A 26,565-nucleotide genomic window follows, 5' to 3' on the forward strand; every position below is an offset into this window, starting at 1 on the left:
GTTGAAGTGGGGCTATAGGTGGGTGTGCCTTCTGAGGGGCCTGCAGCAAGTTTAGGTTGGACAGGTTGCTTGTGCTGTCTGTGATGCCAGCGTTGACTGTGTTGTTGGCAATGTCTCTATGGCTCACAGCACACTGGCTCTCTGTCATTGGCCACCACATGCATGCTGCCTAGAGACCTGGCTAGTCTGGAGTGGCACAGGGAGCTGGCAGAGAGGAGGGAAGGGGTTAATTGAGTCAACATGGAACCATGAATGGCAGCATCCTGACATACTGAGCATCTGAGGCTACTATTGAATATCATCAGCCTGGCAGGAATAGCGCACACCAAATGGATCATATGCATCAGCCTATAAGGTACTTTGACTGCTAATATGCCTGCAAGGAGCATTGCTCATGAAACAGCCTACACGGGAGCATCCTGACTTATCAGACTCTGAGGCTGCTATTGAATCTGATCAAGCTCTGAGGCTGAAAGCTAATCTGATCAGCCTGTCAGGAATGGAGCTCTAAATGTAAATGTTACCCACAAAACATGAAGTGTCCCTTATAATTCTACACATATCAGGTATGAAAGCTAACAACCAACACAGATAACTAGCTAGCTAACAAGACAACCTAGCTTACTAGCTAGCTAGCGCACAAGACTAGCTAGCCAAATTAGCTTGCTGCCATCCCGGATAGCAAGCTAGCTAACGAACATAAAAATATTGCTCATCTACAACAATCAATCTGATATAATATCAGTGATATGTCAGTATAAAGTTGCCTTATTTATGGATGCTAACTTTATTACCTTTTTGTCCTCTAGGCTGCAGCTTTCTGCCTCTGTTTGAATGTGTCTCAATGGCTCGATGTTCCTGTGATTGGCTCTGGTCTTGGGGGCGTCACGTAGCCTGGGAGACAGTGCTGCCTCTCAGGGTTGCCTGTCAGATGGTGTTCAGGGCTTAAATGCCCCACGAGTTAGCAGCTCAAAGCAAGATTCCATCAGGAAACTCTAGTCAGTCTTTATCTCAGCTGATCAGTGTGCAGCATGCTACCAAATATTAACAAATTCTCTTACCTAATGTACTCCTACCAGTCCAGCAAACATAATTGCAGTGCAATATTGCTCGTGTTTTTGCCCACCACCTGCTTTTGGTTCTGCTTTTCTGTGTGTCAGGAGGGAATGGCAGATATTCGGCTCCCTGCCCGTAGCTGGACTTTAATACACATACTAAACAAAAATATAAACCGAACATGCAACAATTACAAAGATTTTCGCAACATATCATACGAAGTGGATGATGGACATCCACAAATGAATACATACCACATGAAACGTAATGTATCATACTAAATGGAGTGTCTCGGATTTACATACAGAATAATATGAAATGCTCTGAGACCAGGTTGGATGGCACTCTAATAAATGCAGAAAATCGGCAATCAAAATAAACGTACCACAGCGACCATGTTCTTTTTGGGAAGCATAGTTCAGACATATAAAGTTTGTATGTGAAAACTACTTCTAAGATGCAAATATTCCGTTTTTCCAAACTTATGAAAAAAAGTCAGAGTGCCGTATAATTGCAGTACACTGCAGTATAACGGTAGTTAGTGTGCAGTATAACTGAGGCTGCAAATACTGTGTCTAAATACTACGTTTTTTTACTGCAGTAATTATGCAGTGTAACTGCAACCAACCATGCTATGTTTTTATTTGCGTTGTTCGTAACTTGTTTTGAACATAATGTTGCTGCTACAGTCTCTTATGACCGAAAAGAGCTTCTGAACATCAGAACTGCGATTACTCACCTCAGATTAGACAAAGAGTTTTTCTTCAATAAGTCAGAGAGGAGGGATATAATACAGACACCCGACTAGGCCCAGATCCCCGTCATTCGCTGGAGAAGGAAACTGAGATTCCGTGGAAAAGAACAGGATGCCTTGTGAGGATCAGGCGATGAGTGGCTAATCTGCCTTTGCCTTCCATCCTGCTAGCTAACGTTCAATCGCTGGAAAATAAATGGGACGAACTGAAAGCGTGTAATATCTTATGTTTCACCGAGTCGTGGCTGAATGACGACATTAAGAACATACAGCTGGCGAGTTATACACTCGATCAGCAGGATAGAACAGCAGCCTCTGGTAAGACAAGGGCGGGGACCTTGCATATATGAAAACAACAGCTGGTGCACAATATCTAAGGAAGTCTCAAGGTTTTGCTCACCTGAGGTAGAGTATCTCATGATAAGCTGTAGACCACACTAACTACCTAGAGAGTTTTCATCTGTATTTTTTTGTAGCTGTCTACATACCACCACAGACTGATGCTGGTACTAAAACTGCACTCAATGAGCTGTATACCTCCATAATCAAACAGGAAAATACTCATCCAGCGGCGGCGCTCCTAGTGGCCGAGGACATTAATCCAGGGAACCTTAAATCAGTTTTACCTCATTTCCATCAGCATGTTAAATGTGCAACCAGAGGGAAAACAATTCTAGACCACCTTTACTACACACACAGAGATGCATACAAAGCTCTCCATCGCCCACCATTTGGCAAATCTGACCGTAATTCTATCCTCCTGATTCCTGCGTACAAGCAAAAATTAAAGCAGGAAGCACCAGTGACTCGGTCTCTAAAAAAGTTGTTAGATGAAGCAGATGCTAAACTACAGGACTGTTTTGATAGCACAGACTGGAATATGTTCTGGGATTCTACCGATGGCATTGCGGAGTACACCACATCCCAACAGTGACTGTACGTACATACCCCAACCAGAAGCCATGGATTACAGGCAACATTTGCACTGAGCTAAAGGGTAGAGCTGCCGCTTTCAAGGAGCGGGACTCTAACCCAGAATGTGAGTTTGACCTTTAAATAGGTCTTACTCACATCTTTGAGAGCTTCAAGTTCTTTAGCGTCCACATCACCAACAAACTAACATGGGCCAAGCACAGCAAGACAGTCGTGAAGAGGGCATGACAAAACCTATTCCCCCTCAGGAGACTGAAAAGATTTGGCATGGGTCCTCAGATCCTCAAAAGGTTTGACAGCTGCACTTTCGAGAGCATCCTGACTGGTTGCATCACTGCCTGGTATGGCAACTGCTTGGCTTCTGAACACAAGGCACTACAGAGGGTAGTGCATGCAGCTCAGTACATCACAGGGGCCAAGCTTATACACCACAGGGGCCAAGCCTATATACCAGGCGGTGTCAGTGGAAGGACACCAGCCACCCTAGTCATAAACTGTTCTCTCTGCTACCACATGACAAGGGGTACCGGAGCGCCAAGTCTAGGTCCAAGAGGCTTCTAAACAGCTTCTTCCCCAAGCCATGAGACTCCTGAACAGCTAATCAAATGGTTACCCAGACTATTTGCATTTCCCCATAATTTGCAAATAAATTCATTAAGAATCCTACAATGTGATTTTCTGGATTGTTTTTCTCATTTTGTCTGTCCTAGTTTAAGTGTACCTATGATGAAAAGTACAGGCCTCTCTCATCAACAATCCCCTGTTTTAGGTCAGTTAGGATCACCACTTTATTTTAATGTGAAATGTCAGAATAATTGTAGAGAGACTGATTTATTTCAGCTTTTATTTCTTCCACATTCCCAGTGGGCCAGAAGTTTAGATACACTCAATTATTTGGTAGTATTGCCTTTACATTGTTAAACTTGGGTCAAACATTTTGGGTAGCCTTCCACAAGCTTCCCACAATAAGTTGGGTGAAATTTGGCCCATTCATCCTGACAGAGCTGGTGTAACTGAGTCAGGTTTGTAGGCCTCCTTGTTCGCAGACTTTTTCAGTCTGCCCATAAATTTTCTGTGGGATTGAGGTCATGGCTTTGTGGCCAATCCAATACCTTGACTTTGTTGTTCTTAAGCCATTTTGCCACAACTTTGGAAGTATGCTTGGGGTCATTGTCCATTTGGAAGACCCATTTGCTACCAAGCTTTAAGATGTCTTGAGATGTTGCTTCAATATATCCACATGATTTTCCTACGTCATGATGTCATCTATTTTGTGAAGTGCACCAGTCCCTCCTGCAGCAAAGCACCCGCACAACATGATGCTGCCACCCCCGTCCTTCATGGTTGGGATGGTGTTCTTCGGTTTGCAAGCGTCCCATTTTTTCCTCCAAACATAACGATGGTCATTATGGCCAAACAGTTCTATTTTTGTTTCATCAGACCACAGGACATTTCTCCAAAAGTACGATCTTTGTCCCCATGTGCAGTTGCAAACTGTAGTCTGGCTTTTTTATGGTGGTTATGGTGGCCTTTCAGGTTATGTCAATATAGGACTCGTTTTACTGTGGATATAGATACTTTTGTACCTGTTTCCTCCAGCATCTTCACAAAGTCCTTTGCTGTTGTTCTGAGAATGATTTGCACTTTTTGCACCAAAGTACGTCATCTCTAGGAGACAGAACGCGTCTCCTTCCTGAGCGGTATGATAGTGTTTATACTTGCGTACTATTTTTTGTACAGATGAACATGGTACCTTCAGATATGTGGAAATTGCTCCCAAGGATGAACCAGACCTGTGGAGGCTGACAATTTTTTCCAGATGTCTTGGCTGATTTCTTTTCCCATGATGTCAAGCAAATAGGCACTGGGTTTGAAGGTAGGCCTTGAAATACATCCACAGGTACACCTCCAATTGACTCAAATTATGTCAATTAGCCTATCAGAAGCTTCTAAAGCCATGACAGAATTTTCTGGAATTTTTCAAGCTGTTTAAAGGCACAGTCAACTTAGTGTATGTAAACTTCTGACCCACTGGAATTGTGATACAGTGATTTATAAGGGAAATAATCTGTCTGTAAACAATTGTTGGAAAAATTACTTGTGTCATGCACAAAGTAGATGCCCTAACCGACTTGCCAAAACTATAGTTTGTTAACAAGAAATTTGTGGCGTGTTTGAAAAACGAGTTTTAATGACTCCAACCTAAGTTTATGTAAACTTCCGACTTCAACTGTATGTGCCTGCATAAGGTACTTCTGAATACCAACTACTGAGAAGTGCATAGAAAAGGCATACATTTCCTAAATCTGAATCGGCCCCGTAGTTTGGAGACAGAGCTTGCTCTTGATATGCTCCTCAAACCACAAAATGTGCTTAATGGACTGTGTAATGGCTCGAAAAACCTGAGGCCTTTCAATGTTAAGGATCACATTTTATGTCTCTTTATACATGTCTCTTCATGCATGAAAAATACAAATAAAATAAGGAAGAATGAAAAACAACACATACACCAGTTACTTTGAACATTAATATATTTTCTTTTTTATTAAGACAAGAACTTGTTTTTTTTGTTGTAAAAATGTCTATTAATGAACCAATACAAAATGTGTATGGGAATGTGAATATCTTTTTTCTTCATTAATACACATTAACATTGCCCAAGTAGACCTACAGCAGAAAGACAAAAAATAATCAATGAAGACAATGAATTGATAAACAACCAAATGTCCTGGGAGGAAAACCAAACATGAGACGTGTTTAAATTGATAGTTGCACAGCCACAGCTGTGTTCTGTTCCTGTGTCATTTTAACAAACTGATACATTATGAACTATGTCTATACAAAGTCATACTTAAACACATATTATACAGCACTGGATATTTAAGAAAATACATAAAACATGTACAGCTTAAATGCAAAAAAAAAAAAAAAACACCAGTTGTCTCTTGATCTAAAATCATTAGCGTTTTTTTCATTAATTTGTGGTGGGGCCTAGACTTTGCATTCTACCTGAGATGCAATCACACCATTCAATGCACATGAACCTGAGACCAGTGGTGTAAAGTACTTTATTAAAAATTATTTAAAGTACTACCAAGTCGTTTTTTGGGTAACTATCATTTACTTTGTTATTTATATTTTACTTCCCTATATTCCTAAAGAAAATAATGTACTTTTTACTCCATACATTTTCTCTGACACCCAAAAGTACTAGTTACATTTTGAATGCTTAGCAGGACAGGAAGATGGTCCAATTCACACACTTATCAAGAGAACATCCCTGGCATCTCTACTGCCTCTGATCTGACGGACTTACTAAACACAAATGCTTCGTTTGTAAATTATGTGTTGGAGTATGCCCCTGGCTATCAGCAAACAAAAAAAACAAGAAAATGGTTCCGCCTGGTTTACTTAATTTAAGGAATTTGAAATTATTCATACTTTTACTTTTGATACTTAAGTATAGTTAAAACCAAATACTTTTAGACTTTTACTCAAGTTGTATTTTACTGGATGACTTTCACTTTTACTTGAGTCATTTTCTAATAAGGTATCTTAGATTTTTACTAAAGTATGACAATTGGGTACTTTTCCCACCACCGCCTGAGACAGGAATTAACAAAAGAATGTAAAAAGTAATTTGATAAAATAACACGGTCAGACTACCAAGTTAACAGTACCTTGAGTCACAAAGGGGCATTTCATGAGAAAAATAAAACAGATAACACCTAGGAAAAAGAAATGACAAAAAAAAAACATTTTACACCTTTCTGGACTTTTCACATCCACCCAAATAGTTGTCCATCATCGAATTATATTTCAGTCTTCATATCACCGGTGTTAAGTAGGTGCTCATACAAATTAACATTTATTTATTGTCAACTCTGCTCGAGATGCATACTTTCCACAATATGCTCCTGTTTCCTATTGGTTCTGAAAGTGGTCCCCATTCCAAACCACAACACACAGAAGTAAAAGGTTAAAAAGCATAAACAAACATATATATCGACCCAGTCCACACAGCGGTGAGTACATTTAATAAAATCTCCACCTACAGAGAGAGTGAATAGATGTGTTCACTTGGTAAGAACATACGTTTTTTAGGTCCAGGTTTGAATGGAAGCCACCACACTTTTTACCGAAGCGAAATAATGCTCAATGTTAAATACAAGTCACACAACCTCAATCTAAACGACGGTAACATTCTCTCTGTTGTTTGTTCCGTTTAAACAACAGAGGGAATCCAAAATGTTTCATATGATGTCACAGTCTAAAATGAAGCATTTAAACGAGTCAGGAAGCCACCGCTGTCCTGATAAACAAACAGCATTGTCGTCGTGGTACAGTGTTAAATCAGTGATAGCTCCTTTTCCAAGATATCATATTTGGAATATATGTCAAATCAAACATGAAAGCAACTTCACCTCTTCAACCTCATTGTCATATCAACCACCTCAGCAGGACAGTAACTACATTGAACAGCAATGCTGACTGTGGTGATGTAGAAATTAAATGAAAAGTAATAGATAACAAAAAATGACTTTTGGCATTCCCCAATTCTCCCCCACTGGCCCTTTCTACATGGTCCATCTTAAAGCTTAGGCAGGTCATTCACAAAGAAAGAAAAGAGAAATGGTGCACACTCACATACATGCAATGTGGTGTTGACTGACTGTTTTGGCAAATGAAAATTGTTGCATCACGACAAGACCATGTACAGTCCAGAGGCTGAGGTGTGATGGTAGTGGCATAAGGCCGTCTCCAGTGGTAATTCCTAGTGACCCACACGCTCCTCAACTGTCATCACCCATTCAGGAGTGTTGTACAGTATGAAGTGACAAAACTCACAACAAACAGCTTGTGATAATCATAAAAACCACAAAATGATTCTGTCATGAAATTCCACTAGGATGTAAAAAATATTTCCTGGCACGTGTTTATGTATAATACATTGGTGTAAATTTATTGGCTGGACATAGTTTGTATATTGTTGGAACTACTGAACTTGTCTTGAAATCATATCCCTTGTAAAAATGTCTTAGATACAATGATTGTATGTTCTTTGCTCAGAAGCTATGTATACCCTATTTTTCACCATCTCCTTCAAAATCCTATACCCCTTTTACAGCTCTAGTTCTAATTTTACACACAAAGCTGGAAAAATACAACTAAATGTGTGATTTACCTGTTCAGTATATACCAAGATGAAGGTAGTATCACTTTATTAATGCAGTAAGTACCTCACAACCTAGATTGATATCTCTCTTATAATGAGAATATTCATCTTTGATAATCAACATTATAGTTTGGAGATGTCTTCCGGTCATTTCACATTGAAATGAATCCTATCTGTGTTACATAGTTTGTTTTCCCCCCTTACTATATTACAGCTTGGCTAAACTGAGTCATCTTGATTTAGAGACAAAGGGTGAGTACAACACCAAAGAAATCATTAAAAACAAATTATTTTTGTCAGATTCAAAAATCTGAATGAGAGAGGATGTAAAACCCAAAAATGTCATCACAAAAAAAGAAATAAATGCCTGCCGGGGGATTGCGGTTCCATTCAGTGGAACAGAACAAAAACATCATTGTACAGAGAATAAAAGGTGAAAATAATGAATTGAAAATGCCTCTAAGTTCAGCATAGCGAGGGTGAAATAATGTGCCTTCTACTTTCCTTATTCCAAATTGTGGCAATCTTTTAAATGCGCTGGCATATCTAATTTGAAAAACAAATTGAAGAGACAGAGGAAGGAATACAAGTGATCCACGGTGATGAGGAATTGGCCCCGATACAAAGAAAACAAGGACAGTTTTCGAGACCAATTGTCCTCTACTGTCTTCCTTTAGATTATATTTCTGTGTGTTTGTGTTTTGAAGAGGGGGGAGGGGGCACAATGTTATTTATGGGTAATAATATTTTCCTTATATTCATTTTTCGAATATGATACGTAAAGCGTTGGATGTGTTTTGGTGCTTTCAAAAGGTTTGGAAAAAAAGAAAAGTGGTGGTTGAGACCTGGCCTGCTCACAGTATAGTGGAAATAGGGTTCTTATGAGCTTTTGGTATGCAGGAGAGGACGTGTGTGCGAACACAGTGGGAGAGATGAACAGAGCCGCTGTGTAATTTTACCCTCATAGGAAAGCCAACAGCACAATGATAATGAAGAGAGTGGAAGAGGGAGGGTGGGGAGCAACAGGGCATGTTGATGGGGGGGAAATAAAGAATGAATAGAAAATAAATTCAGAACAAGGCACAGAATTTTCTGCAAATGGTTGAACTAAACAAAATTCGTACCAGCAGTTTTGGGAGGTGTCGCATGGTGACGCTCTCTTCTACAGTGATTTCTGGCAACCCCTGAACCCCCCACCCTTACCAAAAACCTCCCCTCCCCATATTTTCACCTTATACACACAAAACCTTTCCTCCTCAGCTGCAGAGACTGGACAATACATTGTTCAATCCCGGGCAATCACCCCTAAAATCAACCTACCCAACCTAATCCAACCAATTCTCAAACCCCAAGCAATCCCCCTTCCCCCCAACCCAAAGACAGCGTGGTGTTCCACAGAAGACAGTATTGGGGCCCTGTGATTTCTATATGTAGTACTCCTTCTTCTCGTCCGAGTTGTTGTGGCCCCCCTCTGCGTTGATAATGGCTGTGTCTGCATCTGCTGCATCGTCGGCTCCTTTAGCTTCATGCGTGAAGTAGGTACCTGAAGGGGGGGATGATAAAAATGGACACTTCATTGCTAAGCTCCTGAATTCCTACTCAAGTTTCCTTGACATTAAGAAGCAAATCATTGAACCAAAACAAACCATGAGGTTAATTGTCAAATATTTGATCTCATAAAATACATTATTAAAATATAATCATATTAAACTCATAATCATGTCCGTTGGCACACCAACACAACCTCTAACGGAAACTGTAACTTAAAAGTTATATATCAGCTGCTAAGTTTTTAATTCTTGTAGGTCAATTATTTATTTGCCACTGTAAACCATTAAACAAGTATTATTTTTGTCATTTTTTGTTAATCCTTGCCTAGTTAAATAAAGGTTAAAAACCTCTCTGTTGGCATTCAAGATTCGCACATGGATATACAGATTCTGCTTCAGCTCGACTCACGACTTCAAAATGAACCTTGCCAAGTTCACCGAACGAGTAGGAATGAGCAATCCACTTCAAACTTCATTTCTGACAGGGATTATTCACATCCCAACAGTGTTGGGCCTGATAATGAAGGCGATAGCCCAGATCACATGGAGAAGGGCAGGGAGTAATTTAGAATCAAAACCAAAAGCATGGGCTGCACTCCAAAGACCACCCCTTCAAAAGTACAGTTGCCATAAAATAGAAAAACTCTGATTGGGCTCAGGCGGTATGGTAGAATTCCTAAAACAGTGTTCAGCGGGGAGAGGGAAGTGGATTCTTTTGATAGCCCAGGGCAATATTAGTATGATACTGAGTAATCAAAAACATGAAATTATAGTGTGTCTGTGTACTTTTTATCCTTGTGATTCCACAGAGGTGCTTCTATAGATAGAAAACAAAAGGGTTTGTCACACACCTTTGTGTCTTGCAAAGTACCGTCCCAAAATGATGAGTAGACAGAGCATGGCAAAGACAACCACAGCCACCACTCCTCCAATGACTGCATGGTCGACCGCTCTCGGTGCTCCCTCTCCAGCTCTGGAATCTGTAAGTACAGTAACAGAAACATCTTTTAGAGAATCCATAAACAGTGCATGGTAATGGAGGATATCACACCCACTTTGGTGGATTAAAGATCTCCAAAGAAATAATGATAACATGAATCCTTAAAAGTATATTGTCAACTACTCCAGCCTAAAATACACAAATTCTGTTTGCAGTTGGAAAAAAGGACAAAATGAGAATTGTGAAAACATTTATGAAATCACAGCAATAAAGGCCATGAAGATTCTTTCTAAAACACACAATATTATTAAAGTAAAATGTATATTTTATATTCCAGCTTCCACCATAATGAAACTAAATATATAATGAACTGAATTATATAAAATGTCCAGAATGTGGTAAGAGTTTGGTTTATTAGGCAAAATTACTGCTTTTGGAGAACTGCTATACAAAAAATAATTTACATAGCACATAGTGTCACACTCTGACCATTATTTGCGTTGTTTGTTTCTATGTTTTGTTTGGTCAGGGTGTGATATGAGTGGGCATTCTATGTTGCATGTCTGCATGTTTTGGCCTGATATGGTTCTCAATCAGTGGCAGGTGTTTGTCGTTGTCTCTGATTGGGAACCATATTTAGGTAGCCTGTTTTGTATTGTGGTTCGTGGGTTATTGTCTATGTGATGTTGTATGTTAGCACTCACTTTCTATAGCGGTCACGGTCGTCTGGTTAGTTTGTTTTGTTTTGTTTAGTGTACTTCGTGTTTTTTCGTCTATAATTAAAAGTGTATTCACACCACGCTGCGCTTTGGTCTCCTCAATACGACGATCGTGACACATAGCATGTTATCCAATTTACAGTAAGAGCATGCATAACTCTACTGTGGTTGGCCATTTAACTGAATGGCAGGAGAAGATAGTGGAACATTTAAACATGATTTATGAAGTGATACGGGTGGTTCTCAACTTCAATCTATCAGAGCAAGCACCACTGTTCAAATAAATCTGGACCCTGCCCTGTCTCCAGTCAGAGCTATTGAAATACATTTAGCCTGCAACGACTAAAAGTGCAGTTTCTAGGCAATTTTTTTGAAAGAATTCAAAGATTTATACCAGTTTGGCCTGAAGAACAAGGCAGGCCTCAGAGGCTCCAAACCGTAATGATATGTGAAGGTTATTGATCATGTGTAGGGATCCATGACAACCAAAAGTTAATGGCGGTTTGTGGACTTGATTGGTTCTTCACGGCGCAAAGGAGGAAAATCTTTCATCAATAGCTCACACTCTGCTAGGAAATGATTTTGGGTGAGAGAATAGATAGGAGACCGGGGGCTTTCGACAAGACCTTACGTCATTGAGAGAGGGAAAAGTTTCAGATTCAATGAGGGATTATATATTTGTGAAAGTGAGGCTTTGGTAATAGCCTATGCCATATCGCAGCTACATTCCTGTATACTGTATATCAAAGACTAACCGATTCGATTTTGTCATTCCGGGTGTTTAATTCCAGAGCTATGTATGTTTACAGGTGCATCATCTTCAAAGAGCTATCCCGAAAAGATAGGAAGGCTAGAGGGAATGGAGAAGGAAGGAAAACTGAACACCCATCCTCTTTCCAATCGACTCACATCCACCGCACTCATCGCTAGCCTGAATCCCAGCTTAAGGAATTACTTGTTGGACTTGCCACAATTTATTAAAGGTTAACGAAGAGAGAGAGAAGCCCATGCTGTTGGGCAACATGGCCACCCTCTTCGTTACCCAACTCACCTCATAAACAACTCACTGGTAATACTGGGGGGAGAGAACGCCACAGTCACAGTGCTACCTGCCAAACTCAGCCAAACATTACTTGATAACCCTAATAGGTTATTTTGACTTCAGATTTCCCTTTTCCGCGCTGGGCAGATTCAATTAAAGTCTGCAGAAATCCTTCTGACACTTAATTCGCTCTTGTCAGGGAGGGAGGTAAAGACGTGCGCTAACACTCTTTCCTATTAAGATGTTAATGTGGACTTGGGCTACGCCAGTCCGTCAGGCTGGGGGATAAACAGAGGCCTATGGAAATGTCAGGGAATTTTGCTCTCTCCCTTCCCCCTGAATAAAATTACTTCCTTTTTCTGTACTGGATGAAGGAATGGTGGATGAGGGAGGAGAGGAGGTACTGGGTCCATGGTGGGTTTGACATCCCACTCAGTACTTGACTCTAATTAACATAAACTGACAAATGAACGGGGCTCGGGGAACCGACTGTCGTATCCCATCCTACATCGGGAGTGATCTGACCCCCAGTTGACCCCCACCCCTTCTTCGTCATCTCTGTCGGCCCACCCTGCCTTGTCAGCCTCAGTGCAGCGACTGTAGACAAATGACAGGGGGCTAGGGAACACAGGCAACAAAAATCTGACTGTAGATTGGAGTTTATGATGGATTGCAGCGAGGGGCGTCACTCAGGTCATAACGCAATCAGAAGAGGGGGAAATTGTAATTTGATAAAAAAATCCACTGTGAACCAACATTGTTGCATTGTGTAATTTTAGAGAGGGCCAGATGGTTTGGAAATGAGTTGCTTCACTCTCATAACACAAACCAATGAACGCCTAATCTCATCCAGCCCATTCTGCCCCAGGAATATTCAATAATTCACAGAGAATTGGCATGGTAATGGAAACCCCTGAAATGTCCCTCCATCCAAATTGACTGCAATGAGTCACTTAATTATACATATTGCATGGTGCTTATAGATGAGTCATTACCACCAACAACGATCCTTGTTAAACACTTAGGATTTAATGGTATAAAACTGGTGCTCCGGAGCATCCATACTTTCCTATACTTCAAACAGATATTGGCGTCAACAAAAATATAACAAGGTGTATATTCTCAGTTGATTGACCCCAAAATCTTTAGGCAGATTAACCCTCCATCATGTGGACTAAGACCAAGACTTTATTCAATCATAAACGGGTATAAGATAGTTTTCAGGGTGAGGCAACACAACAACTCTTCATGTGTTGCATGCTGGAGATTATATCCCTTTAACTTTTTTTGTCTCACACATTGTACCTGGTTTAAAATGAATCCTGCTGTGCATTCTCGCAGCACAACACAGTGTTGTTATGTCTAACCTGGAAACACCTGGTTCATGTTTTGTCTGAACAGGGCCCGAGTGTAAATGTCAGTAAAACAAAATGCTTTTGAGGCCGACGTGCCAGCACCCAGTGAGAACAGCTAGGTACTCAGATCTCTTTATCCTCCATCACCCATCTTCTCCACAGGTGGCCCCCCTGTGGAGAGGGGAGATTGTTACAGACATGGCGAGATGGCACATTGGTGCTACCAGACGGTAGGTAATCAGGGGCGGACGTATTTCTCCATCCCCGGGCCTGGGGTGTTCACCAGAGTACTACCCAGATGCTGGAGCCCCCCAAGGCAACACACTAGGCCTTTTCACTCTGCATTGTTCTTATCCTCAGGCTATCTTAACCCTGGGCTAAGCTTTAGACCTGGGCTAAGGATTCACACTTCTATTCCAAAGCACTGTGCTTACTGACAAACACACATTCTATCTCTGCCACGTGGCCAATGTTAAGCAATTTATTTACACATGATTTCCTCTTGCTTCTAGCCTTTTATTTTCAACAGTGATGGTTTGAATAAACCTTGCTGTCTGCCTGTCTGACCACGGAAACAACATTTCACTTTTGACATATGATATTGCAGCGAATGCTGTGCATGGACGAGACAAACTTCTCTGATCCAGCCGAAATCATGCAACAATAATATTATCATGGATTGCTATATCCAATTAAATGTCAATAGAAAAGCTATGAAAACAGATGGAAATGAAGCATTTGCTGCCCTTCTAGCTGGAAAGTTTGTGGCTTTCAGTTGGCTAGTTAAGTGAGATGGTAGCCAGCCTGCAGAGCTATCATTTTTGTTAGCCATAGGTTTTTGCATGGATAAAAGTATTTGGTTTCCTTGTCAATGATTTGTCCTCAGATGGGAGTACTATAAATGTACTTATTAAAATACCATGCAGAACGCATCACATGCATCACAAGCATATGCAAATTAGGTTAAAGTATAGCTTTTGTGATTGGGCATTGAAAATTAGATGCGTTGTTCTTGACCCCATTTCACACGGGCTATTTTGGCACCATGTTTCTGCAGTATGTGGCAAATACTAAAGCCAAAATAACACCGTTTTTTTACAGTGGTAATTTTGCAGTGTAACTGCAGTTAGAGTGCAGTATAAATCAAACTTTATTTGTCACGTGCGCCGAATACAACAAGTGTAGACTTTACTGTGAAATGCTTACTTACAAGCCCTTAACCAACAATGCAGTTCAAGAAGAGTTAAGAAAATATTTACCAAATAAAAAGTAATCATAAAAAGTAACACAATAAGAATAACTAGGCTATATACAGGGGGCACCGATACTGAGTAAGCGTGCGGCGGTACAGGTTAGTTGATGTAATTTGAACATGTAGGTGGGGGTGAAGTGACTATGCATAGATAATAAACAGCGAGGAGCAGCCCGGTGGCGATTTGATTAGTTGTTCAGGAGTCTTATGGCTTGAGGGTAGAAGCTGTTGAGGAGCCTTTTGGTCCTAGACTTGGCGCTACGGTAACGCTTGCCGTGCGGTAACAGAGAAAACAGTCTATAACTTGGGTGACTGGTGTCTCTGACAATTTTATGGGCTTTTCTCTGAAACCGCCTATTTTATAGGTCCTGGATGGCAGGAAGCTTGACCCCAGTAATGTACTGGGCCGTTCGCACTACCCTCTATATCGCCTTACGGTCAGATGCCGAGCAGTTGCCATACCAGGCGGTGATGCAACCGGTCAGGATGCTCTCGATGGAGCAGCTGGAGAAATTTTTGAGGATCTGAGGACTCATGCCAAATCTTTTAATTCTCCTGAGGGGGAAAAGGTTTTGCCGTGTCCTCTACACAACTGTCTTGGTATGTTTGGACCATGATAGTTCTTTAGTGACATGGACACCAAGGAACTTGAAACTCTTGACCCGCTCCACTACAGCCTTGTTGATGTTAATGGGGGCTTGTTCGGCCTGCCTTTTCCTGTAGTCACCGATCAGCTCCTTCATCTTGCTCACATTGAGGGAGAGGTTGTTGTCCTGGTACCAGACTGCCAGTAGGCCGTCTCATCGTTGTCGGTGATCAGTTTGTCGTCAGCAAACTTAATGATGGTGTTGGAATCGTGTTTGGTACGCAGTCGTGGGTGAACAGGGAATACTGGAGGGGACTAAGTCCACACCCCTGAGGGGCCCCAGTGTTAACGATCAGTGTTGCCTACTCTTACCACTCGTCAGGAAGTCCAGGATCCAGTTGCAGAGGGAGGTGTTAATTCCCAGAGCCCTTAGCTTAGGGATGAGATTCGAGGGCACTATGGTGTTGAACACTGAGCTGTAGTCAATGAACAGCATAGGTGATCCTTTTGTCCAGGTGAGAAAGGGCAGTGTGGAGTTATTCTGCAATTACTGTGTCCAAAATACCAGTTACTCCACTTTTACTACAGTTTCAAAACTGTATTATTTTTTTGTAAGAGTGGGCTAAGGTGCAGTGTAAACGTGCCTACTATGGGCCAACCTGGTGGGCCAGCCTGGTTACGCCACTTCGATACAGCTACGACTGGAAGTGACTTTTTGGAGCAGGTTAGGAGAGCATTTTGGCTAACCATAAGACTTTTCCTAACCTTAATCTAATTATTTTAACCTGCTACATTAATTATCCAAACCTACTGCCTGAGTTCTCCAAACCAAAGACACGTCCAGTTGTAGCTGAATCGAAGTGTGTGAGTGAGTGTTTTTAGGGAATCTCGGAAGGCCTGTCTCAAGCTCAACTAATCTCATGCATGTGTAACTGATGTGAAATGGCTGGCTAGTTTGTGGGGTGTGCGTAATAGCGTTTCAATTGGTGACGTCACTCGCACTGAGACCTTGAAGAAGTTGTTCCCCTTGCTCTGCAGGGGCTGCTGCTTTTGTGGATCGATGGGTAACGATGCTTCATGGGAGGCAGTTGTTGATATGTGCAGAGGGTCCCTGGTTCGAGCCCAGGTAGGCGCGAGGAGAGGGACCGAAGCTATACTGTTACACATGACGAGGGAAAGTGTCTGAGGTGGAAAGTTAGAATTGCATGCACATATACAGGAAAGGTTAAAAACAGGCCTCAAAAGCAGAATGATTTCATTTAATACTGTTTACCATTATGTCCAGAAGGGTGATATCTTATTGTGAACTGTACAAAGAAAGTGTTGAATAAATGGGAGCAAAATGAGTGGAAGTGAAGAATGAAAATGTGCAACCACCAACTTTTGCTTTTAGAAACATCTATGTAAATATAAAGACAAGTATTATTTTCAGCTGCCAGGATACAACACTCAACCCAAGGAAAGGTGATGTATTGAATTCAGAGAACCGTTCTCTCCTTTGTATGGAGAAAATGGTAGACAGAATGCCAATAGGGTAGTCTCTAGATCTCCATCAGACAACAACTGAAACTATAAACTTGAGTACAAACACCCAAGTGACATTTCATTCTGGGTTTTCAAAGTCCAAGACAAAGACCTAAAGAGAAAGAAGAATAGGTCCCTACAAAGCATTGTGTGGATACAGGACCTTGGGGTTGAAGTGAAATACCAGTGTGAACACAGTCTTGATGAGGGGAAGGAAAGGATGACTCTCAGGGGGTGTCCATCTACAGACCACAGTGGGAGTGCTGTCATGCGGGGTTACTCTCAAACACGCTTTCCTGATAGAGTTGGTGACCGGCCCCTATAGGAAGTCACCCGCGGACAATGGAGTCACGTTTACACTCGCTGAGGGCTGGTTAGCTTGAGAGGGTCGAGGCACTCTGCCGTCCACACCTTTTGTAACCCGAGACACATCCTCCAACACTCAGAGAGGAAAACACAGACGTGATGGAGTCTCAAGCGTTTTGCTGCTGTGATGTGGCGACGTGTCGTGTGTGAGTAGCAGCACCTTCCTGAGGTGTTCAACAACTTGGGATTATTTTGGACCAAAAACACTGCCAAAGAAGGAGCGTTCTTTTGAGATTGGTCCCCTCACGCTTTTTCCAGCGGGACACCGTGGGGTAATTTCCCTCCCTCTCTCGCTCTTGATCTATCCATCTATCTTGTCAGTGGGAAAGAAGAGAAAACAGAAGAGTCTATGTCTATACTGTTTGCTGAGAATGTATTGTACCCAGTCACCCACACATCCCTGTGGTTTCTTTACAGTCCAGGTTCTGATCTAGCCCAACACACTCCAATTTACCACCAAACAACTTGAATGACAAACGCCCAAGCTATATACTAGAGTCCCACAGGGATCTGACTCTGTCCTCCCTGCTCTCCTTTCCCCCCGCATTCTCTTTCTCTCCATGACTGTTTTGCTAAGCGTCGCCAGAGGATAGAGAGGGTGAGTGTTTCCAGCCCTCTCCCAGTTGTTTGCTGTTTATGTGGAGAGATAGTGTTGGTTTTCTCTCCACCACCCCCATCCATCCCCGCTCGTGTGAGTGGAGCCTGTAGCCACACTTGATCTTGCTCTCAGAGTCAATTACTTCGCTTCCTTGGGATAAGGCTGCTGTTGTTTTTCAGCATCCGGGATTGGGGCGCTCATTGTCAAGTTCTAATAACTTTCTCAAATGAAGCACACGATAGCAATAGGCCTCGATGCTATCCTCTGGTGGACAATTAAAATGGTATTCAGTCTGGCTTATCGCCATCTCTCCTTGTTTTGTTGCCTTTTGACATTTAGGGCGCACACACAAACACACTCATATGAACTCTTTCAGTATCTCCACCAGGTATTTCAAACACATTAGCCGAGCCAATTTAATGAGCATCGCTCACTGAAACCAAGGATACTTTAAGTGTTTCCTTGAAAATATCCTCTCTGTTTCAATATGCAAAACTTGTGAATTACCAAGCCAATATCTAGAAAGGCCCTCCAATAGTTTTTCAGCCTGCTTTATTTTTCAATGATTATGGTAAACTGTTGCAACATAAATAAATCCCAATCTGAGGTCACTAACTCTCTTGGTCCATAGACTACTCTAAAGTCTATAGTGATCCATACAATGAGGTAGCCTATATTTGCCATTTGTATGAACTATTCTAGAAAGGCTAGAGGCTAGCTTAAAGAGACATAGGCCTAGATTAAATCTGGGCTGTGGAAGATCCACGTTATAGCGTGATTGACATTTAAAGGTAATTTCCAGATTGAGGAGCTGACATATGCAGCGTTTGCCGTGCGTGAGAGTGAATTTCTGTGAATTTGTCTCTCTTATGAATGGTAAGTGTATGTGAATGTACACAAGTGAGTGTGCTTGTGTTTTCCTAAGTCTCTGACTGAGTTTGTAAATATATGATTACATGTGTTGCTTTCTGTGGTATGGAAACTGTGTGCCCGATCATGGTGGTGTGTCGCTCTGGACTGTCATCCGCTGAGGTCTGTATGTGTGAATAATGAGAAGAAATAAGGAGGACATGCCATTTTCAGCTTTAATATCTCATGATTAGGCCCTAATTAGACGTCTCCACAAGGAGGCAAAGCACGGCAACAGGCCATCTTGGGCTCTGCTGGAGTGTGTGGCTGTGGTAGTGTCCACAGGGAAAAACACGTGTACAAGTGTATGTTGTACTACTAGATCATAAATCTGAAGTATGTTGTGTCAATCTTGTATATCACATAGGCGCAATGGTAATACTACATGGCAGCATGTTGATATATGTGTGCTATCCTTCTCAACGTCACACTTAAGGAGGTCCTATACGTTGAAGGTATAAGGTATGAAGGTCAGTGTTTTTACCAAACGTCAATGTGCCGATAGAGGTTGAGGACTTGTGAAAAAACTAACTCACAGAGAAAATGTTTTGTTTCAATTTTAACATTACTTCCACTCGCATGGTGGTTGTCTTGGCATTAAAAAGAGTGCATCACAAGTCCAGTGTAATTTTATTAATTGTTTTCTCTCAGGTGCCACTTTTAAGATGGATGTGAATTTCCATCATTCCCATACATATTAAATGAAAAAATGTGATTACTTTTATCCTTAAACACATAACGTTTGTGCATTATAATTTCAGAAAATGTCCATAACGCAGTGCCTTCAGAAAGTATTCATACTCCTTGACTTATTCCACATTTTGTTGTGTTACAGCATAAATTCAAAATGCATTATACATTTTTTTTTAAATCGCCCATCTATATGTTTTTAGAAATGTTTGCAAATTAAACTCTTCAAGCTAATTGGTTGTCTTGTCATAGATTTTCAAGCCTATTTAAGGCAAAACCGTAACTAGGTCACTCAGGAACATTCAAGTTGTCTTGGTGAGCAACTCTAGTGTATATTTGGCCTTATGTTTATTGTTATTGTCCTGCTGAAAGGTGAATTTGTCTCCCAGTGTCTGTTGGAAACCAGACTGAACCAGGTTTTCCTCTAGGATTTTAGTATTGTGGAGTAACTACAATGTTGTTGAGCCATCCTCAGTTTTCTCCTATCACAGCCATTAAACTTGGTAACTGTTTTAAAGTCATCATTGGCCTCATGGTGAAATCCCTTAACGGTTTTATTCCACTCTGGCAACAGAGTGAATTCTACTTTGACATTGTGGGGTATTGTGTGTAGGCCAGTAACTCAATCTCAATTTTATCATTTTCAGGCTGTAACAAAATGTGGAAAAAGTCAGGGGGTGTGAATACTTTCTGAAGGCACTGTATGTCTGCAGTAATTGTAGAATAATAGTGTTTCACAATATTTTTTCCAATCCAAATTATTTTTGGCCCGACACAAAATTGCCTCTGATGGTGCAGTCTTCCTATTTGTCAATAATAGTATTTTCTTGTCGAATAGGAAGGCTGCATCCTCTCTGTCTTCTATCAGCGTAATTTAGAGGCATGGCCATCTCTTCACGAGCACAACCAATGATGGTTTTATTGTGAAGGTGTAGGCTACATTACATGGATTTATTCAACTTTTAAAGTGTATATGTTTCAAAGGTTTGCATCAGCGGCTTGTATAGAAGCCAGGAGATGCAAATGTGTTTATGTTAATTACCAGTCAAATTACTGTGAGACCGGCAGTTATTTGCTTGACAGCCACAGCCCTAGTTGAGACCTCACGCTGTTAAGATTTGAAAATCCAACAGTTGTATTGGAAGGGGTTGGCGCTGTGGGGTTGTGTGTGGTGTTCTTCTAGTTTCCTGGAGGGGCTTCATTTTATATGTAGCTCCTTTAAGTACCACCATTTGAGTAAGTGTACGGTAAAGTCAGAGGCAGTTCAACAAAGAACAGTGAATTAAATGACAGAGAGGAAATGGCTTAAAAAAAAAAACAAATTAACAAGAGGATTTGTCTCCGTGCGCAACCTGCCAGCGACACATTTACCCACAAAGCACCAGCCGGGAAGATGTGTCTCTTTCCGCATTCTCTGAAATATAAATCATAACCTCCGAGAGCATGCGGAAACAAGGTGTCCACGTGCCAAACAAAGCACGTCGCCGTTTGGCGAGTGCGATCCATTTTTAGGGGAGGAATGCCAACCCCTGGGGGGGGGGGGACGCACACACACACGAAAGTATCTCATTCAGATCAGGCAGTGGGCTGATCTGAATGACAGGAGATCTGCTAATTGGATCTTCTAATCTGGTAATTAAACATTAGTGATTGCAGTGGTGCAGCTGTGCTGCCTGCGGATAGGAAGACAGCAGCATCAAGCAGGTGGGTGCCATACAAAGCTTCATACATATAGTACATGTGTTACTGCATGGCCTCAGTAGATATAACTGCATCACAACTGCACCATTTCTGCTGTTAAAAAGCCCATTGAGACCATTTAATGATGTCAGTTTAATATTTTGCCTCCTAGATAATGCACTTGTAAATAAAGGAGCCCAGCTTAATACAAGTCGAGAAGCCTTTTGAGACAGAATGTGTGTGACTCAGACATTGGTTACTGCTTGTTTAACTTGTAAGAAAGAACTTGTATACAAGTTGACAGACAGTCAGATGAGTGTGTGCCAAAAACTTAATTAGTTGGATGGTTTGATTCTTTGGAGTGAATTTATTTCAATTCTCACTTCCCAACAAAATGTAAAAAGAGAGGTCAAACTGTTCTGTTTCTACCTCCTTTACAGAAGAGAAAGCAATAAAAGTGTATTCTCCTTTTATTATAAATATAGTGTCAATAACAATTAGCTATTTGAGATGTGTGTTCCAGATAGAGGAATCCCACTGGGCAAAAAGTGGTTGAATAAACGTTGTTTCCATGTCATTTCAACCCAAAAATCTAAATTATGATGCATCAATGTGGAAAACTGATTGGACTTCCAAAAAAATCAACATAAGGGCATTTTGTAATTTTGTCACCCAACATTTAACCTAAATCCAATGACATGGTGACACTTTTTGTTGAATTCACGTTAATCGACAAATCAACAAAATGTAATTCAAAACTAGATGTTGAACTGACTTCTGTTCACAGTGGGGTGTCTCTTATAAAATGACAAACCGTGATTCTAATTAGCGATTACACTGAAGGATGGCCTATTGAAGGCAACAACCCGGATCTATTCACTAAATGTCCTTGGCAGACAACCTCTGGGGTTGCTTTGAAAGGGTTTACAGTTAAACCTATTAACAATCTAATTACTTCAAAAACACAAAACTCAGGTGATGCTGAATAGATTTCATTTCCAAAATCATGATCTGGGATAGCTTTGCCATTTTGATCTAAATTGTTTAGTTAATACATTTAATCTGGGTGCCATGGTAACAGTAGACGGATAGGTGGAAGGCATGACGTCTCTCAAAAAACTGTTTCAAACCATGGAAGAGTATTATTAGTGCGTGACTAAGGCTTCTCTATTATGAGATATGGGGATAGTGGGGAAAGGTGAAAGTAATGTCAATTAATACCAAGTCTTTTATGGTTTTCCCTACACTTGTACAGCCATTATGTACATAATGAATGAGAAATTGGGTTCTGTGCTTTTCTATGAAGTCCCCTCTCCATTCACGGAGTTTGGGGTCAGGATTTTACTGAAAGAAAAAAGTATTTCACTCATTGTGAAAATGAACCAAGTTTTATGAGTTGCATGCATCTTCTGTCTCTTAGGAAAGACCTACATTAATTTGGACGTTTTCAATAGAGCTCTCGGTATCTTGGCAACCATTTGAAATCCTCATTGAGACTGATATAATCATGGACAATGAAAAATATAGACCCAACAAACATAACTGACAAATAAAACCTATGATTTTTATTTATTTATTTAATGTCACCTTTATTTAACCATGTAGGCTAGTTGAGAACAAGTTCTCATTTGCATGACCTCTAAACTAAGAACGTTTGAATAAGAACTAGTTCCTGGTTCCCTCCATAACCACGTCCTAATGTATTCCAGCGGCCTACTATGTTTGTCAGGATGTTCAGAGGACTCGACAGGCCCAGAGACTCTGCAGCTCATCTCATAGACACACCGCCAGCCCTGTTAATGGGAGGCAGAGAAAAAAACCTGAACAGCGGAGCAATAACTGCTTTAGCTTCACCGTTTGCCCTTTTCTTCCCCTCTACCGTCTGTTTATCGTCCCCTCTCCAATTCCCCACCCCTCTCTGTCACCAAGCTGCCCGGAGCCTTGTCATTACCGTATTGGCCGACAAACTCCCCAAGATTTATATTTACAGTAGCGAGGGTCGGACAGGAGTGGGCCGCCGGTGTGGCGCGGAGGCAGGGGAAGGAGAGGAGGGCAACCTTTACAAGCTGGTTAAACCAAATGGATTTTTAGCTTGACAGAGAGTGCCTGAGGAGTCTTTGTATCAGACAAACAAACCACCCCATTAAATTCCAGCTGCTTTAATGTAGTTGTGGGCAAAGAAAAAAAGGAAAAGTAGAATATCCTGTGGCAAGTAAAGAATTAGGGACAGATGTTGTGGCAGGGCTCGGTTAAAATTGGACTCTGATGTTGCTTATTTTCTTAGTGAGTCAACATCTAGATCCCCCCCCACTGTGTGTGTTGGGGTGCCACGTGTATATAACATGACAAAAAAATAATTATGTAAATATGTGTAAACAACACAAGACAACACTGGGGACCATTTGTCCTTTGTGCGAGAGCCAGGGGAAGTGAGTTTTGTCAGGGCTAATCCAGGATAAGATGTCCCTTCCAGGGAACGGTGCAAAGCCTGGGGCGAGCAGGTCCTGTTTCTCAAAAGCTTCCCTCATTTCCTGAGAAAAGACGGATAAAGGCTAAGTCTTGTCCTTGGCTGCCATGGAGCAGTCGACCCACACCAGCGAGCATACACAGATTCGCATTGACAGCCATCACCTTTGGCTCACTGCGGTGGTGGCCATGTAGAAGAAACCTCCTGTGAAAGGGTTCTACATGGAACCCAATAGGGTTCTGCCTGGAACCAAAAGAGCCAAAGAACCCTTTTAGGTTCTAGATAGCATATTTTCCCCCAAGAGTTTACAGCTGGTTGATGGCTTTGAGTTGGACAATGAAAACACCACAAAAAGCAGGCAAAAAAGTGGAAGGAATAAAATGTGTCAATACATGAATGTCAGCCTAGCAGGGTGTTTTGATTTCCTAGCTGTAGACCACTGTGAGCTGTCATTATCAGGTTTTTGGGTGATTTTTGGTCCCTTTCTGAGGACATACAGCACAATCCTGTAGTGCTTTCTCGGTGAGGCCATTGTTCACAAAGCACGCAGTGATAATGGAGTCCACCAGAGTGTCGAGAAGAGGTGATCTGTAATCCAAAACCTCACCTCAAAGGGGTCTCTGCTCTCATGAATATGAATTATGGGAACATTTGTACATCAAAGAGCGTCTATTATCCCTCTATTCCACAGATCGGCTAATTTTTCAGCCAGTCATTGTACCGGTGCTTTAAAAGGCTTGTGACATTCAGAATGTACATTTTTTCTTTGCGGTGTAGAGCTTAAGAGCAAACCAAACCAACAAATTAAGGCAGATTTGGAAACACATTTCCTTCAAAAGGCCAAAACAAATCTTTACACCATGTAGAGAACTGAAACCCCCAAAACAACTGGCTAAGAAGCCTTGCCAGAGAATTACAAACTGTACCTCTGTTTATCCAACATTTCAAACAGGGCCATAGAAGGGAAAAGGGGAGAATAATTGAAGAAAATGGCTTAAATGAAGGGCCAGAGCCTTGGAAGATAGCATTTGGCGTGGGCTGCGAGCGATGGAGAGGAACGGCAGGTGACTGAGGAACTGTTGATTCAGTAGACGAAGCTAATTTCCACACTCGTCTGCCCCGCTGCTAGAAACCACCCCCACTGATTCTCGCTTCCCGCCAACCACCAGGGCGTCTAGGCCCCAGACGACCCCTCGGTGGTCCATTTAATGTCAGCCGAGGATGAGTTAGAGAGGGAGAAGAAGGAGGGGAAGAGGGTCCCTTTTTGGTTGTCTGCCTTATTGGTTTGCGAGTCTCCTGGCTAATTACGCCAGCATATGCGCCTCACCAGAGAGAGCCCCACAAGTGGCAGGCTCACAGACACAACACGTGCTACAAACACACACAGAGCGTGCTCTAAATTACAAACGCATCTCACATGAAACCCACACATACATACCATCAACATGCTACACTTATGCCATACATATTCAGCTTATGTACACGTACACACAGACACAAACACAGATACAGCTCTCACAGAGATACTTGCCATTTAAATGCATGGTGTGTCCACCAAGTCTCTCCCACCTAATTTCCCACCCGTTTAGCATGACTTCGAAAGCCAGTGGACTAAAGCAGTGATGAAGGAGTCAATGAAAACCCTGACAACTCCAAGAGACCCGAGAAATAAACATACCGGGGGAAACAATAGGATGCGGCATGTCTTGTGACGAATCCTCTAGGTAACTCAAAGTCGTGTTCCTGTAATTTACTGACCAGGTCGGAATATTAATGGCATACAAAACCTATTTTATGACTGATTTGTGGCCACATTTTCAGATATGCATCTGCACATGGTATTAAAATGTGTCTCTTATCTGTCCACTGTGTCCGCATTGCGACCAGATTCTCTGGTCCTTCCTTTATCTTTATTTATTTAAGACACATATTGATGCCATAAGTCAATGGTGCCACCTGTCAATGATTTTAGAAGGCGGGATAATGATGATTTAAATCAGGGTTGGGCAACTCCAGTCCTTGGGGGCCGGAGTGGTGTCACACTTTCCCCCCATCCCTAGCAAACACAGCTGATTAAACTAATTGCATTCCAAACTGCAGATCATGATTCGTTGAGTCAGGTGTGTTAGCTGGGGCTGGTGCAAATGCGTAACACCAATCAGGCCTCACGTGGACTGAAGTTGCACATCCCTGATTTTATCGGTTTCACTGTCCAGATCACTTGTAAGATATACAGACACAATGCATACTTCAACACCTCCTGAGATGGTCAGGAAGATCTGATCACAATCAGATCACAATGCATCTTTTAATCATCTTCACCTGCCTGAAAATGTGAGCACAATCAGTATGTGGAAAAGATCAGGAACAAGGATGCATGTTAGAACCAGGTATAAACGGGGCTCAAATGTGGCAAACTCTGTTCCCTATTAAATGGAAGAGATAAGTCTTCCGCTTCACCTGCTGCAGTTCCAGCTGGGAGCAAAGTGGCCCTTATTCCGCCGTCTTCCCGCTCCACCATCGCTTTCCCAGTGGCTTCCTGTTCCTAGCTCAATTATCCCCTCCTTCTCTCGCACACCGCCCTGACAGGCACGTTGGCAGGAGTGTCTTTTCCAGCGTGCTCACCTCTCCAGATAGAAGATTAGCAGGCAGAGCTCGTTATCAACTAATGGAACAGACTTTAGACCTGTTCCATCCTCTGACCATGCCCTTTTCAAAAAGAAAGTGTGGATAAGAGCAGAAGATTCTGTTGAAGATATAGAGATGTCGTCCCCATGCCAACCCAAACAGGGGCTCTCAAGTGTAGCATTATGCAGAGCAAAATGTCTGTTTCTTGAAACAAGAAGTTCAATAATGCTGGCTTCTCTCTGCCACAACAAGCAGGGGCATCACCATGGTGACAGCTTCCAGGGGAGAGGTAGTTAGTTAGTGCTGGCACTCTTCGGCATGTAAAACAGGCGCGCATCAG

General features: G+C 41.8%; 1 protein-coding gene across 4 annotated transcripts in view; it reads right to left on the minus strand.

Moving 5' to 3' along the window:
- Positions 1-5,256: 5,256 nt before the first annotated feature.
- Positions 5,257-26,565, minus strand: part of LOC123999450 (cell adhesion molecule 1-like) — a 443,297-nt gene continuing 421,988 nt past the window's right edge. For all 4 annotated transcript variants that reach the window (XM_046305265.1, XM_046305267.1, XM_046305266.1 and 1 more), the window contains 2 exons: positions 10,321-10,449; positions 5,257-9,462 (listed from right to left, as the gene is read on the minus strand). In XM_046305265.1, the coding sequence (XP_046161221.1) occupies positions 9,344-9,462; positions 10,321-10,449 (248 nt within the window). In that variant the 3' untranslated portion in view covers positions 5,257-9,343. The remainder of the gene's footprint in view (positions 9,463-10,320; positions 10,450-26,565) is intronic.

Source organism: Oncorhynchus gorbuscha, linkage group LG16 (genome assembly GCF_021184085.1).
Source record: "Oncorhynchus gorbuscha isolate QuinsamMale2020 ecotype Even-year linkage group LG16, OgorEven_v1.0, whole genome shotgun sequence".
Classification (NCBI taxonomy): Eukaryota; Metazoa; Chordata; class Actinopteri; order Salmoniformes; family Salmonidae; genus Oncorhynchus; species Oncorhynchus gorbuscha.